Here is a 20,015-nt window from a genome sequence, read left to right as displayed (position 1 = left end):
TCCATATATAGAAGCCGGTAAATTACTACCTTAGACTAGGCAGGCTGTAGTAACGTGTTTTTTATACTCCCCAATTGCAAGGGCATCCCTTAGCTCCTATTTCAGTCCTTCTCCCCCTTAGACTGTAGTTCCCGAAGTGTTGCAAACTCTCCTGGGGGGAGGGGAGGTATTGCTAGTTTGGTGAGATCATTCCCTGCAACTGAGTTCTGGATCCTGGATTCCGCCTACAGGTTTGATCTTGGAAGTTAGTCCATTTAGTTTGCTTTGTTCCCATCCAGGTGAGGCTCCCTCCAAATTCAAAAGTAAAACCTATTGCTAAAGATGCCTTTGTTTGTTGGCTTGGGAAAAGTCTAGGTATAAAATTCCAGGGGTGTCGTCAATGCTCCCATTAATGGGAGACCAGGCTCTTTATTAAAAAAAGGAAATAAAAAAAGGAAAAGGGGGTTGCTAAATGCTAAATTGATATGCCATGCTACTCCTAGCGACTTTAGGGGCTGTGCCACTATAAAGATGTGTAAATCGGATAAATTAAAGAACTGGGGCATATGTCTTATGCTTATTTCTACAAACTGTTCAGTCCAGGGGTGTCAAACTCAAGGCCCTGGGGGCCAGATCTGGCCTGCAGGGCTGTCCTAGAAACTGCAGACGTACCTCTGCCAGTGAAAATGGAGCTTGGGAGGGCTGTGTGTGGCCCTCCTGAACTCTGTCTTTGCTGGCAGTGGGTTACAGGAGGCTATTACAGCCGAAAATGGAGCTCATGAGGGTTGCAGGCAGCATTTCCAAGCTCCGTTTTCACTGGCAGAGGGTTGCAGGAGGTCGCTAGCAGAGCGCTCAGGCCACCACAGGTGCCCCGATACAAGTGATGTTGAGCTGGCAACACCCACCATGGCCATGTCCACCCCCAAGGTCAAACACAACCCTGATGAGGCCCCCAATGAAATCAAGTTTGATACCCCTGGTTTAGTCTAATCCAATTTTGGTCTCCAACTGTGGAATTGAAAATGACTTGATGGTACATAATCAAAAATTAAACACCATTAAACAGATGTTGACATTTGGCACAAATTGTAATTGACAAATCAGCCTTAGGTGTCCTGCTGATCCTTATTCCCATGCAGAAAATAGGTATAACTCTGCATGCGTCTCTCTTATAGAAAGTGATCAAACGTGCTGCTGACAGTCTTACCTTCTAAAGCCACTGGTTACTTGCTGCTTTTTTGCCCATCCGTGTTCATTCCATTTCTCTGTTTAAGGAAATATCATTGAACGTATCCAAGAGGTTAGGGATTGTCTAGTACTCTATAAAACTTGTGGATTTGACTCCACATATATATATTGTAGACATGTACCTGAGTTCTTTAATTTACTTGATTTACAGATCTTTATATTGACACAGCCCCCAGAATCTTTGGGAGTACAGTGACATATATTTAATATATACTAATAATCCTAAGGATGACTGGCTGGCATTTTTCTTTCAGGTATTCTATTGATATAAGAGACACGTTAAAATTAATTTACTTTTCCAATCATTTCTTCTATTTGCTTATTGAAGATTTTAATTTGCTGGAGTTATTACTCTTAATTTTCCTCATTTGAGTGGCTTAGACAAGATTTTCCTGTTCTCCATTTTGTATCCTGATTATTTCCAATATTCTAAATACCAATTTTAGTAAAAACCTATATCATGTTTGTTTAAGCAGTCCCAATTCTTTAGTACTTTTTATAAATCTCATCATTTGTTTAGTTATGATTTTTCTGCTGAAGTTGACAGTTGAATGAGTCATTAGAATCTTAATTTAATTTACATTCAAATGAATGTAAAACACATATTTGCCCAGAATAAATTTTTACTAGTTTCACGTTACATACTCTTGATGTGAAACAGGTTTGAAACTTTAGCCATTATTATCTGGCCTGTAACTATTGTGTCTGTGATTTCCTTACTGTATTATGAATACTGAAATATCAAGAACACTGAAAAATAACAATAATATGTATAAATTTGAGGGGTCCACGGTGCTCTCTAAGCTTGGTTGTTTTCTTGCAGATATTTCATTACCCAAACTAGGAAACATCATCGGTGCCAGACTACCAAGCTCAGGGAGCACCAAGGATCCTCATTCAAACCCAAACTACAAATATTCTCCTTTATCAGTATAAATTTCTAATCTTCCATTCCCTGGTCTTCAAATAAATAGTTTTATTGCATAGTGTCAGTTCCTTGCCTTGTAAGGCATTGGAAATATTTCCTTAGTGTACAATATCTGTATACAAATTTATCATTCTAAAATATCTTTGTGTTTCTTAAGAACTCTGAAATCCATTCACTTGAATTCCATATAGTAACTAAGTTCAGTTTAGCTTGGAGTGGCATTAGTTATAAATGGTGAGCATTATTTCTCATACTGATAAAAGTAATACCATTATTAGAACAAGGAACAGGCAGAGATTGTCTAGCTTTCACCAAAGTAAAAGCCCACAAGGCAGTATGCTCAAAAGTGTACCAAAATGTACAGGTTTTACAATTTTAGATTGCTTATATATTGCTTTGTCATTTGAAAGTAAAATACTTGCTGGATTTCTTATAAGCTTACATTTCTTTTAAATTGGTAATATTATTAAGAGCTCTTAAATTTCTACTTGCTTGGATTAATTTCTCAGAGGCTATGGAAGCTACTTGGTGAAAAGAACAATGACAGCCATGGATGGAGTCACACTAATTACGAAAAAAGTTCTTGGAATGATGAAGTGAAAGACTCAGAAGTGAAAAAGTTATGTGAGAGAATGATTGCTGCAAACAATGAGACAAAGCTATTTTATTATGGGGATATAGAAAAAAAGATAATTGCAAAGAATGTCAAAGAGAGCAAGGAATTTAAGATTGGGCACAGCGGAAAATGTAGAGTGACACTGATAAAAATAAAAATCTATTTTGGAAGCAAAAAGGATGAACAGGAGTGAGTACCTCCATCAGTGTGAATACTATTAAAAATAAGAAGGATGAAATGTATAAGAGAAATTTGTAATTACATTAGAGGTTAATTGGTTTAGGTGTCAAACTCACATCGTCACGGTGGCGTCATGGTAGTGTCCCGTGATGTATCAGGACTTTTCACCCCTTCACTAAATCGGGTGTGGGTGTGGCTAGTGTGTGATGCATCCGACCCATGGGCCAGGAGTTTGACAGCCTTGATTTAGAATGTGAGTATGTATATTTGTACTGTACATAGATAGTGAAGTTTTGCTGAATAAAAACCAAATGATTTACAGTGACTATTAACTAGATTTGTATGCAATTGAAAAATTTTACACAAAAACTTATGTTAAGTACTGCAGTTGAACTTGTGTACCTTAATGCAAGTTTTGTTACAAATAGAAAATGAAATTTTAATATGTGAAAATCCTAATAGAAACTTATATAATTTCTATATAGTTTGTTGCAAAGAATGCTGTTGAAAGAAACCAAGTGGCTGGGTATGTTGAATGTTGAATGCAATGGAACAGGGTAATTAAATGCATGTCTAATACAAGATATAGACTTGAGAACAAATAAAAACTGAATGTTGATTGAATACAAAAATGAGCAATCAATAAAGTTAGTGCCTGACTTACAACCACAATTCAGCCCAAAATTTCTGTTGGTAAGTGAGATAGTTAAGTGAATTTTGCCCCATTTTACAACTTTTCTTGCCACAGTTGTTAAGTTAGTGACACGGTTGTAAAGTGAATCTGGCTTCCCCATTGACTTTGCTTGTCAGAAGTTTGGAAAGGGTGATCACATGACCCCGGGATATTGCAACCATCATAAATGTGAGCTAGTGTCCAAATTTTGATCATGTGACCATGGGGATGTAGCAATGGTTGTAAAGTGTGAAATATGATCACAAGTCCCATTTCTCAGTACCATTGTAACTTCAAACAATCACCAAATGAAAGATTGTAAGTCGAGGATTACATGTAATATGTTGAAATATGAAGGGGAAAACCCAAGAAAATTTCCTTAGATGGAATTGATGAAATACTCAAAATGTGGGAAGTGACAAGTTTAAAGAAAAATAACCAACTATAAAGCAAGTTATGTGTTGGAAAGTTTGCAAGAATAGGAAAGTATGGAGACAGTAAACTGTATTGATATGAATTATTTTCTTTATGTTTCCTTTTCCTTTTGTTATCTCCTATCTTTTAATTTCTACTCGTTTGCATCCAGATCACAGCTTATTAGTGAAATGTTTTGAAATCCTGTTTCTAATTTGAATACAGTACTATTCAATAGGAATCTACATTGTGGCCCTTGATTAGCTGCTAACAATCTGATTAGTTTTTCTTTTTGGAAGATGAAATGGAACACTTTTAAGGATTTTTTTCCCTTGGAAATACAAAGCTGTGAGCACCAAAGCTTTCCAAAAAAACATTGCCAGCATCCAAAGTATTAAAAATGGAAAGGGGTATCCCTTGTTTTATTTCACTAAAGGTATGAAGAACTTAATTATTCTATGAAAACTGAGTGAAGCAATAGGAAATGGAAAACTGACTCCACTCCCTACTCCAAAAACAGAGTAAAAGGTGAGTTGCTAGGCAACCTCACTTGGAACACTGGCCTTTTTCATGAAGATAACTACTCTTACCTCTCTGGCTTCCTCGCGGGAATTAATTCAAAGGCCATGTATTAGGCTTAGGATATGAAATACTATTAAAATATTGATAAAAGCTCTAATAGAGTCTTTCCACTTCACTGGACAGAGAGTAAAATCAAGGAAGGAAGAAAGAGATCCACTGTTCCCTCATGGAGGCTTAAAATGGCTTATCTGAATCCAACCAACTTGGTGGAAATGTGGCTGAGAGGCAGGATATTAAAAGCTCAATTGGAATCAGAATTAGTGGCACTACAGTATCTTCCATAAATTTACATGCAAATTAACACACTGAGGAATGGGATAAACATTGGCTTTATTAGCTATTAAACTGTTCTTACTTCCTGTTTACATTTAGGGTGGCTGAAGAAAAGGACAAGAGCTGAATGGATAGAAGAACTGAGAAGCCAGCCATGCTGCAATTTAGGCCAGTGTGAAATATGCAGGAGATGTTGGTATCCTCATGGAAATCTAGCCATTCTATCTACTTTTATGAATTGTAAAGCAATGTTAATTTTATCCAGGCCAATATCAGAAGACTAGATTTTTATTAGCAATATCATTGTACAGGTCTGGAATATTGTCTCTACTTTTCTTTCTAAAAACAGTTACCCCTTTTTTGTGGTGGCTGGATTATTTTCTATGGGAATAAGAAGGATCCCTCCTAATAACTAGAATAAGCTTAGACTATTTTTATCCGGCAAGTTATTCTTTAATAGCTTTATTGTGCAATATCCCCTTAAACCCTTCTATAGGAAGTGTCTGGCAATTACAAATTCCAATCCATTAAAAAATTAAAAATGCTTAGTGTAACAGTAATGAGAAAAATATTGTACAGAATTGGTTATGCCATAAATAACTAGATTTTGGTTCAGTGGCAACTGAAGCAAAATTAAGTGCCTAAAATAAGCGTGTATAGATGAATGTGGGCACAGATCTTGTCCTGTAGTGGTTACCGATAATGCTCTAAAAATGGAGGGAGAGTTCTAAAGCTGAAGTAAAAAGTCACTTCCTTTCCTGCAAAAATTCATCTCTGTATAGTTTACATAAAAGGAAGAGTTTTTAAAAAAGCAAAACCAGCAAAACTAAATAAAGACTGTTGGTGTACTGTACAGCAACAATTAGTGCAGCAACAAGATGTCGATATGACACAGAAAAAAGAACCAACACTCAACCACAGGGATGAAACCTTATCATCACTCTGAAAATTGAAATTGGATTTAAGGATACCAGGAAGTTGTAGGACGTAATCACAGAACTCACACCTCTGCAATAAGTAAAAATAGATGTGAGAATCTGTTTTTATATAATAATATACAGTAAACATTCACTTACTTTTCCAGAATAATAACCTGTAACACTGATTGTTTTCAGACTTCATAGATACCAGTGAGAAAATTATATATTTTATACAGTGCCTGAGGTTTGGATGATGCAGATATAGGTCCCGAGCTTTACATGGCATACAGTTTTAATTATTCTGTTTCTCTTGTATTAATACCACACAAGATTGGTTTAAACCATGACCATAAAGGAAATAACAGTGGAATTTTCTGCTTTGAACTCCCCCTCCCTACTTCAAGTAGCCTTACCTACATACCTCCTTTTATAACAGGGCTGTCAAACTTGATCGTGTCATGTGACTTATTGCATTGTTTCTTTTTCTTTGCGGAGCCAGGGTGGGAGTGGCCTGCAATTGATGTACCCAGCCCGTGGCCTGCCATTTTGACAGTTTCATAGAATCACAGGCAGAACTGACAAGTAATAACTATGTCACATGTGGAAAGGGACAGGCCATCAATCCCATTTGGTGTATTTTACACTAAACACTGCTGGCTATAAAAATTTTACACTAAACACTGCTGGCTATTAAAACTGTTTGATTTTAAGATGTAAGCCTTAAAAAAATCCAAAGGTGGCAAAAGGAAACATTGCAATGTACACTACTTTTTTTGTTTTTAAAAAGCAATCTTGCCACACCCAGATTTTCCACAAAAAGAGTAATAAAAACACTGGGGGAAAATGCCTGGCCAAGGCTATCCTTTCCTTTTAAAAAGTTCTCTATCTCCAACTGATTTAGCAAATGGTTGGAAGAAAGCAGATTACGTGAACATGTTTTTGAGATAGAACAACAAAAATGGTTGCATGGTGCATATATCTATTTAGATTATAATCAATTCAAAATAACAGGCATTCATTGGATCATTAAAAACAAAGTTTCTCAGAAATAATCTTGTCTGGAAATTCTAAATATAGGCTAGGCAGGCAATAAATCACTTGATAGTTTCTTGTCACAATAGCCCAAATAATAAATTAAGAGCAAGTACGAGAGCCAATTGTATCTTTATCAGAAGTGATAATAAAAAGATAGTACTTATATAGACTCAGAGATATAGATAACAATTTGGATGTTTGGATTGCTTTTTATTTAAAGGAAATAACAGTGAAATTTAAATGTTGGGTTTTAATGTAAGCAACTGAAGTTCAAATATCTCTTTAACTTTAAGAACTCCATAGTAATTTTAGAAAAGGCTTCATTTCTTAATTTGATTCAGTTTCCAAAAGATGGAGAGATTGAATATTGTGGAAGGACAACAGAAAATACAGTTGTTAACATGGAAAAAAATCCTTGGGAAAAGCCTGGAACAGAGATCTTTCATTTTATATCATGTTCTTCATACTGTTGCATATTTATATGCAATATTGTGCACAAACATACAAAATTGAAGTCTTATTGCTATAGTAAAATAAATTTAAATAAGAATTAGTTATTGCTTAAGGTTTCCAACGGAGAGGAATGATACCTTACAAAAACAGAAGTTAAAATTAGAGAAATACAAATATAACATTGTAGTATAGTACTTTATTTTCCCCTTTCTTGGTATTCATGGGGATTCAAAGTAGACCCTGTTTCAAAACATTGATTATACTCCAAATAAATCACCTCTACAATGTAGAAAGAGCAATAGACACAGCTGGAAGTTCTCTCTACAGATTTCTCTGCCACAGAGTGATCTTCAAAGAAAGTTCCAGCTGTGCATGTTGTTTCTTTTACTCAGTTTATCTGGATTGCAGCCAGTATCTACAGGGGGAAAGTGAGACACCAATGATTTTTTTGTTTTTACTGAATCCTAAATACTAAAGCAGCCTGTTTTTAAAATAAATCTACAAGTAGTCTCTGCTGGTTTTCACTGGGAACTAGTTGGGTGTGCAGCATCTTCAATTTTACAGATGACTTTAAAGCTCCTTTTATCTTCCAAATTCACATAAATGCATTCATCAATGCTCAAGTCCTTAAAGAAGCACGTGCTTTATCAAGTATTTCTTTTTTTATCTTCGGGTAATTTGGATGTGCTCCTAAAACCTGTTGAATAAAAAAAACCTTGCATTGAGACTGCTTTTCAAGCTACAAGTTAACTTTAAAATAGATGTAACTATATTGTTTAGATTTGTTCCACCATAAGTTTATAGATTTGCTTTATTCTGATTCTTAACATGCAACACACATACACCCCTTTCATTATCAGATAGTCAGTATAGTTTACCTTATGACAAACAGTGATAGCATCAATATGTCTCTTGGCTTTCAGATAATTAAAAGCTAGCTTGAAACCTGTAAAAGCAGAATGATACAGATTTTGCAAAGGAATGTTTTTACAGAAATAAAAATTAAGAACTAGGATGACATGTGCATATTTCTCTCTCCAGTTTAAATTATGGTACATATGGAAGTTTTCAAAATGAGAAGATAATCTATTGGTCTATTATACAGAATTTTCATCTCTGTCAAAATTTATCCTTATCTCTCAAGCTCAAAATCCTTAATACCACGAAAGAGGAAAAGAAAGGACAATAGAGAAGTTTTTCTTTTAATTTTCCACCACCCATCTCCTTTTGTTCACATTTTCTGACTGCAAAAAGTTAATTTCATAGTTGCTTACTACAACACCTTTATTTAGCTCACAAAGCACATGATTTGAAAGAACATCCCAATCAATTTCCCAGGCTCATCTACATGAAATATCAGATCAAATATCTGTATTATGGTCTTTGATCATCTTTTTACAATTTAATAATAATAATAATAATGAAATTGCAGCAAAAGAAGAAACAGTTTAATACAACAATTAGGGAAGAGAAAAATGGGACAATAAAACAGCATGTCTAACTAAACATTTTGCACAGTTGTGTGACTTGGTAAAAACAATTGGCCACCTGATTTGTAAGTATAGGATTAGTGTCCTTTAAAAGATAACACAAAATTTATCTGATTGCCTTTGTATTTGGAAATGATTGGTGAAATCAAAGCGTGTCTTGCGGCACCGTAGAAGGGGCCCCTTATTCACAGAGACGTTGCCCCTGTGGTTCTAGAGGGGTAGAAACTTTCACCCACATTTTTGTACCGTGCATGAAATAATCCTCAATGGGTCCTATGGAACTGAGGAAACTTTTGGTTTTAGCACAATTAGGTATGTTTATGTTAACTTTGCTCAGGTTAGAAAGTGCTGTGCTATATCATAAACGATAACAAGCCAGCTCTATGGAGCCTGGGTTTGGACAGACTCGGTACACATTCTTTTTATGGAGTTCACTCTGGAGTTGATTACATTTCAGTAGTAGGTATGCAGCATTCCTCAGTGGCTTCATGGAAGGAAGAATGTGTTGTAACAACATGGATTTGAGCTCCAAGGCCAGGCAGAGGAAAAGGGCTTGTGGATTTAAGAGTTGAATACAGAAAGCTACACTCATCTCCCAAATTCAAGTGAATTTTCTCCTAAGGCCCTACAGGTATCACAGAGGACTAGAGTAAACAAAAGGAGAGAAAGCGCTGAACCCCGACAATTCTATAAATGTTGAAACAGGTAGCATTTTTCTCCTCTCAACAGTTTAAGAACTTTTGAAGGGATAAATGAGAGCAGAGCTTACTGTCTTTGAAAACATGTATGTTTCTTTCCACAAGGAAATTAAGTAGCTTCCCTTTAACTAAATTCTACCTTAGCCAACTTTTCCATCTAGACAACATGATGCCTGTCTACGAATGCCTATTATAAGTTGTGTGTGTATGTATGTGTGAGACAGAGACAGAGTGCAGACAAGTACAAAAATAGCAATAGCATTTAGACTTATATACTACTTCACACTGCTTTATGCTCTGTTTTGCTAATTTAACCACAGGGCTGCCTCTTGATAAAATCAAGCACAATTTGTTAGCCTGCAGCACAGTGCTATATATAACTGCTCAATAGTAGATTTCCAAGCAAAGATATGTGGCATCTATTTGGATGACAGCACTGTCATCTTCTAATGGGTTTGTTAATACATTAGACTAATTTCAGATACATTCAAATAGATTTCTACTATTTGAAGGAATATATTTTCCAATTAAAAGTACTAAACTGAACACAGATCTTGACATCAAGGCTAAAACAGAAACTTTTAAAGAACAAATCATGCAGATTTTATTGACCCACTGACAGTGTCTATCTCTCTCTTCAATATTCTACTTTCAACAGGCTGAGGTCAAAATTTATAATAGATGTTCTAATACCAATTCCTTAATATTCTAATGCTAGGTATCAGAGCAGGTGAAAAATGATCTGGTAAAGAATAGGTAAAGGTAAAGGTTTCCCTCACACATATGTGCTAATCTTTCCCGACTCTAGGGGGTGATGCTCATCTCCGTTTCAAAGCCGAAGAGCCAGTGCTGTCTGAATACGTCTCTGTGGTAGCTGTTACCTTCCCACCAAAGGTGGTTCCTATTTTTCTACTTGCATTTTTACATGCTTTCAAACTGCTAGCTTGGCAGAACCTGGGACAAGTAATGGGAGCTCACTTGGTTACACAGCACTAGGGATTCGAACCGCTGAACTGCTGACCTGATCAACAAGCTCAGCATCTTAATTACTGAGCCACAGCATCCCATCTGGTAAAGAATAGGGGAACATATAATCTGGCCTGATAGTAGGTGCATTTTTCCCATTGCCAAACTCTGTAAGATTCACAAATAATTTGCCGTGGCTGGTAATAATTATTGGAAGACCACAAAAAGCAGATGCCAAGAACAGACCTACCAATGGCTGGATTGCTTTGGTTCCCATATTTCCAGGCCATCTCATAGTTTATAGCCGCATCTCTGTAAGCTTGCTCTTTTTCCATAATGTATCCCATATATTCATAAGCTTTGCAACAGGACTAAAACAAAAAACAAAAAAAAAACCAAGGATATTATTCCTAAAGTTAGAATCCCACTATTAAAATAATGTTAGTTCTGGGGCTTTTTTCTAAAAAGTATGTTATGGATGTTACACTAAACCAGAACTTTCCCTTTGTTTGCTACAACAGGTAGTCCTCAACCGATCACCTGAATTGAGGGCAAAGTTTCTACTGCCAAGTGAGACATTTGTTGTCAGTTTTGCCCCATTTTACAACCCTTTATGCCACAGTTGTTAAGTGAATCACTGCAGTTGTTAAGTTATTTGTTAAGTGACTCTGGCTTTCCCATTGACTTTGCTTGTCAGAAGGTCACAAAAGGTGATAACATGACCCCAGGACATTGCAACTATCATAAGTATGAATCAGTTGCCAAGCATCTGACGAGCTGAAAGCGGCGAGGTGGTGCATTGGTTAGAGTGCAGTACTGCAGACTACTTCTGCTGACTGCCAGCTGACTACAATTTGGGAGTTCAAATCTTACTGGTTCAAGGTTGACTCAGCCTTCCATCTTTCCGAGGTGGGTAAAATGAGGACACCGATTGTTGGGGGCAATAGGCTGACCCTGTAAACTGCTTAAAGAGGGCTGTAAAAGCATTATGAAGTAGTATAAACACCTAAGTGCTATTGCTATCTGAATTTGGATCACATGACCATGGGGGTGCTGCAACAGTTGTAAATATGAAAATGTCATGTCACCTTTTTCAATGATGTAACTTTGAAAGGGCACTAAATGAATTGTTGTAAGTTGAGGACTACCTGCAAAGGAAATAACTTAGAAGAATTGCTTGAATAAACCAAGGATTGCAAGGAAACTTATTATGAGCTATAGTTGTAGCCATAAGCATCTTCCTCTTAGTGCTCATTACAAATCTCAAGAGATCGATTCACCAATTAATAGTTTTAAAATGGTTTCTGGTTTGCTAATTACCCTGTTGTGTCGAAGGCATCGCTTTAGTAATTCACTCGCCATGTCATATTTTGAAGACTGGATGTAAATATCTGCAAGTAAAAGCCAACTTTTTTCAAACTCTTCGGCATCAATGGGATTCCAGTTCATTTTGGAAATTCGCTTCAACTGATTTCTGGCTCTTGGGGTTTGCTTTAAAATCATGTACGCTATAGCCATTCCCAAAAGTGCCGGGACATGATCCTTCTGCAACAATAGATGGAACAGAGAAGATAAACGGAGAATGCTACAAAAAATAAGCTTTTGCAGACCGTGTAAATTGTGATGCACATTCAGTCCCAATCTAAAGATCAATGTGCAGTGCTCTCAAGAACCCTCAACATTTTTCTGCTAAACAGGTGTAGGAAAACAGATTTGTATTGTGGTGTTTCTCAACTTTGGCAAGTTTAACATGTACGGAGTTCAACTCCCAGAATCCCCCAGCCAGCATAACCATCTCAACAAGCAAATCATTTTAGCAAATCATTGTTTTTTTCCCCTCAATTTCATTGAATTTTGCACAGTCAGTATATTTTTCTTCCAATAGTTTCCCTGTATGCTCTAAGGCTAACAAAAGACAGGAAATGGTTATCAATAACTGTGTTTCACTAGAAGCCAGAATCTAATGCTTACAGCCACATGACCAAGAATGATTTATTTCCTACTAGCCGATAACCTGCCGTTGCCCGGGTATTTATAGGGGAAAATGTCAGGATCAAACATAATTTCTAATGTTGGATTTTCCCCCTTACCTGAGGGAGCCCCCTTGTGGAGTACTGTGAAGCCATTACCATGGCAACTCCACTGCACTGCACAGTAAAAGCCATTTTATGGCTGTATAGTAGAAGCCATTTTAAGGCACAACAGGGTGCATCTTTACAGAACACACATCCTAAGGTGTGTTAGGGGTGTCTTACCCCCACAATATTTTTTCCAGAGACTAAGTAAGTGATCTGTGTACCAGGTTTGGTTGAAATTGCTCAAGACGTTCCAGAGTTATTGTTAAACATACACACACACAGTCATGTATGCATGTATGTATGTATGTATGTATGTAAAGAGAGGGAGGGAGAGGGAGATATTTTTTTTAGACTCCCTCTATCCACATCTCATCACAAAGTGCACTTTTTCATATTAAACACTAGATCATGGGTGTAAAACTCACCGCATCACGCTGCCATCATGTGACGTTTGGCAACGGTTTTCCCATTCGCAGAGCTGGAGTGGGCGTGGCCTGCGTGTGATGCATCTGGCCCGTGGACCGCAAGTTTAACACCCCTGCTCTAGATGTTTTCAACTGAACAAATGTTTTCAACTTGCCTCATTAGTAACAATTTCTGTAAAGGCCTGTAGCGCTCGCTCAACATTTGATTTTTGTTTGGTTGCCATTAAACAGTAATTTTCCATGATGCCAAGCTGAATGTGACCTTGAGCAGTCTGAGGCTTCAATTCTTTTAGGAGTTTTTCTGCTGTTCTCACAGCCAGCTGGACTGATTCTTGCTTTTCTGTAGAACTACTAGATGTGAGAAAAAACATCAAGGTTATATTTTAGAATGCATTAGCAGTAGGCGGGAAAGACACATTCTTGCATGTATTCAAGATATAAATGCAAAAAAAGTATTTAAGAGCACTTTTCAGTTTAATGCATAGAGAAAAGTGGTGCCTCTTTATGTAACAATGCACCACAATGCTCATATTGTATCAGTCCCTTGACTCTTAAGCCCTTTTGAGAATTCAGTGAAAATTGGTTTCGGAAGAATTTGGTTTATGGATGTTAATATCAACACTCCATCAGATACGATTCCACCCATAAGACAAATCCACTCTGTCAAGGACAACACTACAACAGGCATCTCTAGTTCCATAATGTACTTTTTTGTTCTTTTTGTTCTTTGAATGTCTGAAGATGGATTTCAGTCTTTATTGCTGAGCATGGGAAAAGCAAAAAAACAAACAACACCATTGACAAAAAAAGTCAACTGTACAATTAGAGAAATTATTTTCCCATTTTACTGAATTAGCTAGATAAGCTTTGAAGCCTTTTAGACGACTTCAGTGTAAGGTCAGGCTGAAGTAGAAATCACCATGTGAAAATTTAACCAGCAAACAAGCTTTTTTCAGCATCAGGTACTTCTTATTAACACTATTATCTAACAATCCACAGGATGAATTGTCCCAAATTTACTGCTTCATCCTACAATGTTTGCACCCAAAAACAAACTGGGGGGATTCTTCCAAACATGACTGATTGAATTCATTGAACAGGATACCATCTAAAAGTAGTAGGAGTCACCATCACTTACTCTATGTCACCATCCAGATGTTCAAATACCTCACCTCCAATTGTTTCATTGTCAGGGTTTAAGCAAATTTCAATCATATTATACACTGCATTTTGTCCCCAGTCATTATCCTTTCTTGCTTTGTTAAAATGTCGAAGGGCATCATTTGGTTCACCAGTGTACCTAGCAAAAGAATTAAACTTACTACCTTGTGTGGAAAGAACTTAAAAGAAAAGAAAAAAATATTATTGTAGTTACTGTGTTTACATCTTGCAATTTCAGGCTTGAGAAAACATGAAGTTCATATCATTATGATTCCACAGAGGGAAAATATAAGATAATGATAAATACTGATGCAGCTACTAGAGAAAATTAAATGCCATTTTCGTTAATATCTCATTTAGTTCCCAGAAATTAAAAAGTAGCATGTTCAAACATAAGAGAAGACAAGAACATATTCGGAGCTAAATGAAAAATAGTCTGGGGCACCAGACTAATAAAGCATAATGCAGTAAGATTACAATTGCTGCTAAGGGAACTATCTTTACACACAAATTCAAGTCAGCTTTACACCAGGTTCATTTTTTAAAATCACATTTAGCAAATTAATTAGCTTATCTGTGTAAAGCATCTGGCATTCAATCTCCCTTTCAAATATGAAACGAGTAAAAGTGCTAATTCTAGGACTGACAGGTAATCCTTTACAGGAGAAACATAATCTCTTCTACATCATGTCGTTAACGCCAAGAATCATCATCAAATAAAAATTTAAATGTATGGGTCAACCACTTGCATACATTTACACACTTATCTTCTATTAAAGTATATATCCAATTAGCATTCGAATATAGCACATTTACCATTTAGCTCTCCCTTGATCTGAAAAAGCATGGCAATATTTTCAGCCTTTTTTACTAGTCTAATGAGAGTAGCAGGATGTGTCCCTCTATATGTGTCACTTAAAAAGATGAGAGAGGCCTCTAACTGACATCATAGGTGGACCTCAACTATGAGAGACAAAATGAGAAAACAAATCCAGACAATCACATTGTCTGATTTGGAAAGACTTTTTTTGCAAATTATGGTGGAAAATAAGTATTTGGTCACCTACAAACAAGCAAGATTTCTGGCTCTCACAGACCTATAACTTCTTCTTTAAGAGGCTCCTCTGTCCTCTACTCATTACCTGTATCAATGGCACCTGTTTGAACTTGTTAGCAGTATAAAAGACACCTGTCCACAACCTCAAACAGTCACACTCCAAACTCCACTATGGTGAAGACCAAAGAGCTGTCGAAGGACACCAGAAACAAAATTGTAGACCTGTACCAAGCTGGGAAGTCTGAATCTGCAATAGGCAAGCAGCTTGGTGTGAAGAAATCAACTGTGGGAGCAACAATTAGAAAAATGGAAGACATACAAGACCACTGATAATCTTCCTCGATCTGGGGCTCCACACAAGATCTCACCCCATGGGGTCAAAATGATCACAAGAACGGTGAGCAAAAATCCCAGAACCACACGGGGAGACCTGAATGACCTGCAGAGAGCTGGGACCAACATAACAAAGGCTATCTTCGTAACACACTACGCAGCCAGGGACTCAGATCCTGCAGTGCCAGACGTGTCCCCCTGCTTAAGCCAGTACATGTCCGAGCCCATCTGAAGTTTGCTAGAGAGCATTTGGATGATCCAGAGGAGGATTGGGAGAATGTCATATGGTCAGATGAAACCAAAGTAGAACTGTTTGGTAGAAACACAACTCGTCGTGTTTGGAGGAGAGAGAATGCTGAGTTGCATCCAAAGCAGGGACGTGCAGTCACTAGAGGCAGGGGAGGCGGGGCCTCACCAGTCTCCTAAGGGAAAAGAAAGAATTTTAAATAATTTTTTTAAAATAATTAAAGCCAGGGTAGTTGCTACCAGATTCAAAGTCACAGTGGCTTGGTGTCTGCTCTCAGTGTTAACTATGGGAGGAGGCCAGAGAACTCGGGGCCTCTTTTGTCTAAGGAATTTTTTGCCTTTTAAAAGTTGAGGAGGAGTTAAAAAGCAAAAACTTTCATATGCAAGAGAGGCACTGATTCTCCTGCCTCCTGATTGGGGAGCAGCGAATCATGCCTTATGAGCACGCTTACGTTGAGCACGCTTACGTTGGGTGGACAAGAGGAGAATTGAGAGAGTTTCCACAGCTGGAAAAGGTGGATCGGACGGAGGGAGGGGGGGATTCAAATTTATTGTAATTTAATTTGTAATTTTTTTATTGTGAGGTGTGTGTGTGTTTTTTCTTTCTTCACAGTGGTGGGGTCGGAGGAGGCGGGGGGCGAGGCGGCGGAGCGCGGAGGCGGCAGGGACGTTCTCGCCGCTGTGTCCCAACAGCCAGGCGTCTCACGTTTATGTCTGCCATAAATGCGAGACGCCTGGCCTGTTGGACACAGTGGTGGCGGGGGAGGAATGGGCTGAGTGGGCTGGCTGGCTGGGGAGGGGTGGAGCCCTTTAAAGCCCTGCTGCCGCGTCTTTCCAGCAAGACTTCCTTTCGGCTCGCGGTTTCTCTTGCCTGCCTTAACCAAAGCTTGGCGCCCTGCCTCTGCTTTCGCGCTCTCCCTTTCTCAGCTGTGCAGCAGCGTCGGTGGCAGCTCTCGGCCTACGGCGGCATCGTCGCGCAGGCTGTGGAAGGAGGAGGAGGAGGAGGAGGAGGGAACCAAGAGAGGCTTTTACCGGGCGTGCGCCCCACAGCCAGGATCGTCATTGCACCTCAAGCAGCGTTTCTTCCTGCAAAGCCCTTCGGGCAACCCGAGAGCTCCACCTGACGCCCGAAGGGCTTTGCAGGAAGAAACGCGGCTTCCTGGCTGTGGGGCGCACGCCCGGTAAAACCCTCTCTTGGTTCCCTCTTCCTCCTCCTTCTTCTTCCACAGCCTGCGCGATGATGCCGCCGTAGGCCGAGAGCTGCTGCCGACGCTGCTGCACAGCTGAGAGAGGGAGAGCACCAAGCTTTGGTTAAGGCAGGCAAGGGAAACGGCGAGCCGAAAGGAAGTGTTGCTGGGAAGATGCAGCAGCAGGGCTTTAAAGGGCTCCCCCCTCCCCAGCCAGCCAGCCCACCCAGCCCATTCCTCCCCCGCCACCACTGTGTCCAACAGGCCAAGTTGCTGGGAGGAGAAAGTTTGGGCTGCAGAGCAGAGTTTGAACTGCCGAGTGATGTGCGGTGAGCTTCATGGCCGGTGAGGCTCCCGCTCTATGGTGCCGGGGCTTCGGCGGGGCTTTCGCACTTGCCTCACTGGCCATGAAGCTCACCACAGAACACCAAAGAACACCATATCTACTGTGAAGCATGGGGGTGGCAACATCATGCTTTGGGGCTGTTTCTCTGCAAAGGGACCAGGATGACTGATCCGTGTACAGGAAAGAATGAATGGGGCCATGTATCATGAGATTTTGAGTGCAAACCTCCTTCCATCAGCAAGGGCATTGAAGATGAAACATGGCTGGGTATTTCAGCATGACAATAATGCCAAACACACCGCCCGGGCAATGGCTTCGTAAGAAGCATTTCAAGGTCCTGGAGTGGCCTAGCCAGTCTCCAGATCTCAACCCCATAGAAAACCTTTGGAGGGAGTTGAAAGTCCGTGTTGCCCAGCGACAGCCCCAAAACATCACTGCTCTAGAGGATATCTGCATGGAGGAATGGGCCAACATACCAGCAACAATGTGTGCCAACCTTGTGAAGACTTACAGAAAAGTTTGACCTCTGTCATTGCCAACAAAGGATATATAACAAAGTATTGAGATGACCTTTTGATATTGACCAAATACTTATTTTCCACCATAATTTGCAAAAAAATTCTTTCCAAATCAGACAATGTGATTGTCTGGATTTCTTTTCTCATTTTGTCCTCATAGTTGAGGTCCACCTATGATGTCAATTATAGGCCTCTCTCATCTTTTTAAGTGGGAGAACTTGCACAATTGGTGGCTGACTAAATACTTTTTTGCCCAACTGTATGTATGTATGTATATGTGGTGTGTGTGTGTGTGTGTGTGTATGTGTATAAATATATAAAATTATACTGTAGAGGGATACATAAACACCTAAGAGACAAGAGGTTATAGAGGAATAGCAGCTTGTAGCTCAAGGACATTGGAGGTAGAGAAGAAGAAAATGCAAAAAAGGCATACTTTGCTAGGCATCAAGAATCAATCATGGTGCATACATGACACAGATATATTAAACGAACTCGCTTGGCTAACATTTCATAAAGGCAAATAAAAAAGACTTTTTTTTCTCAATTTCTTTTATTTTTAGAACTTTTCTAGCCATACCTACCACAAATACAATCCTTTGCAATAATGAAAACCTGAATCAAGTTTTGTCCTTGGAGAATGTTTCTCAGCCATTGCAAGGAATCTTGGAACTTCCTCTAATTTTCCAGCTCTTCTTAACAGATCAATTAAACGAGAGAGTGTAGTATAATTGTCTAAGCATATGATAATAATAAAGAGTAATTGATTATTAATATATGTTTAGATTACACAAAGCAACGGCCGTTTTTTAAAGACATATGCATATACAAACACACACATACACACACAGAACAACCCACAACACCAAAGAAAATTTATAAGAAAGCCAACACTGAAGTCATACATTCTTCACTCTGTAAACTTGCAGGAGTAATAAACCCGTGGGCCAGATGCAGGACATGCCCACCCCAACTCGGCGAATGGAAAAAACATTGTGAAAGTCATGTGACGGCAATGTGACACTGCGAGTTTGACACCCGTGCTGTAAAGAAACAAGCTTGCAATTAAAGTCTTTGCCTCCTCCATTACATTCACACTTCTTTAATTTTGCCACAGAGGAAGGGCAGGTAGGAAGAGAAAATGAGACAATAGCTACAGGTAAAACTCGAAAAAGCAACTTTTGAATCTCATTTGGAAACCAAGGGCCCAGAGTATGGAGGAAGAATGGAGAGGCCAATCAAGCACAGTAATCCCATGGTCATTGAAACAGTTTTTGGTGCTTTTGGCAAAAGTTGCTCTCAACAGAAAAGAGGACTTTGGACCACTTTGCTTCATTAAGACCAGGGTCAACGCAGCCGTCTACCAGGAGATTTTGGAGCACTTCATGCTTCCTTCTGCAGACAAGCTTTATGGGGATGCTGACTTCATTTTCCAGCTGCCCACACTGCCAAAAGCACCAAAACCTGGTTCAATGACTAGGATTACTGTGCTTGATCGGCCAGCAAACTCTCCTGACCTGAACCCCACAGAGAATCTATGGGGCATTGCCAAGAGAAAGATGAGAGACATGAGACCGAACAATGCAGAAGAGCTGAAGGCTGCTATTGAAGGGTATGGCTAGCTGATAAGAGCTAAACAGCTTGAAAAAGCTATACTAGTCTCCCTTTAAATTTAACCTTTTAAATTTAACACAAAAAAGATTTTGAACGAGGCATGTAATAAAAGAACAACAAAAGGCTTCAATGCTCACCAGGATGGCGATCCAAAAGCTGCTGGAAATGAAACACAGCCTGCTCGTAGTCCTGTTTCTTGAACATCAGATCAGCCATCATCTACAAGGATTAAAGCAGCCAGGCTCACCAATCAGAAAGTAGCATGGCCTGCTCTACACTGAACTAATCTTGCAAACACCATCCTTTGGTAACAGTGAGTAAAAATTCAATTGGGCCAGATATTCCACCTAGGCAAATGCTAGTGCTGTAAGGGAAAGTACCATATTTTTCAGAGTATAAGACGCACCAAGGTTTTGAAGAGGCAAATTTAAAAAAAAGTTTTTGCACTCTGCAGACCTCCCAAAAATGGCCCATTTTTTGCGAAAACGGGCCCGTTTTTTGTCAAAAAAGAGCATGCATAGCCATTAGGAGGCTTATAGAGTGTTCCTGGGGGCTTGGGGGGGGGGAATTGAGCAAAAAACGGCCAGTTTTCACT

The 20,015-nt window shown here is 38.9% G+C and overlaps 1 protein-coding gene across 1 annotated transcript in view; it reads right to left on the bottom strand.

Annotated features, from left to right (window-relative positions):
• Positions 1 to 5,917: 5,917 nt before the first annotated feature.
• Positions 5,918 to 20,015, bottom strand: part of TTC21B (tetratricopeptide repeat domain 21B) — a 50,531-nt gene continuing 36,433 nt past the window's right edge. The window contains exons 22-29 of the mRNA XM_014056832.2: positions 19,558 to 19,639; positions 18,391 to 18,541; positions 14,097 to 14,258; positions 13,114 to 13,309; positions 11,776 to 12,000; positions 10,706 to 10,826; positions 8,180 to 8,247; positions 5,918 to 7,998 (exon numbers count right to left, since the gene is read on the bottom strand). Coding sequence (XP_013912307.2) covers positions 7,921 to 7,998; positions 8,180 to 8,247; positions 10,706 to 10,826; positions 11,776 to 12,000; positions 13,114 to 13,309; positions 14,097 to 14,258; positions 18,391 to 18,541; positions 19,558 to 19,639 — 1,083 coding nt within the window. The 3' untranslated portion in view covers positions 5,918 to 7,920. The remainder of the gene's footprint in view (positions 7,999 to 8,179; positions 8,248 to 10,705; positions 10,827 to 11,775; positions 12,001 to 13,113; positions 13,310 to 14,096; positions 14,259 to 18,390; positions 18,542 to 19,557; positions 19,640 to 20,015) is intronic.

Source organism: Thamnophis sirtalis, unplaced genomic scaffold (genome assembly GCF_051295495.1).
Source record: "Thamnophis sirtalis isolate CommonGarterSnake01/CBP01778 unplaced genomic scaffold, rThaSir2_p1.2 scaffold_1, whole genome shotgun sequence".
Taxonomy (NCBI): domain Eukaryota; kingdom Metazoa; phylum Chordata; class Lepidosauria; order Squamata; family Natricidae; genus Thamnophis; species Thamnophis sirtalis.
Note: the sequence above shows the minus strand (reverse complement) of the source record. Positions and strands in the feature narration are given on the sequence as shown.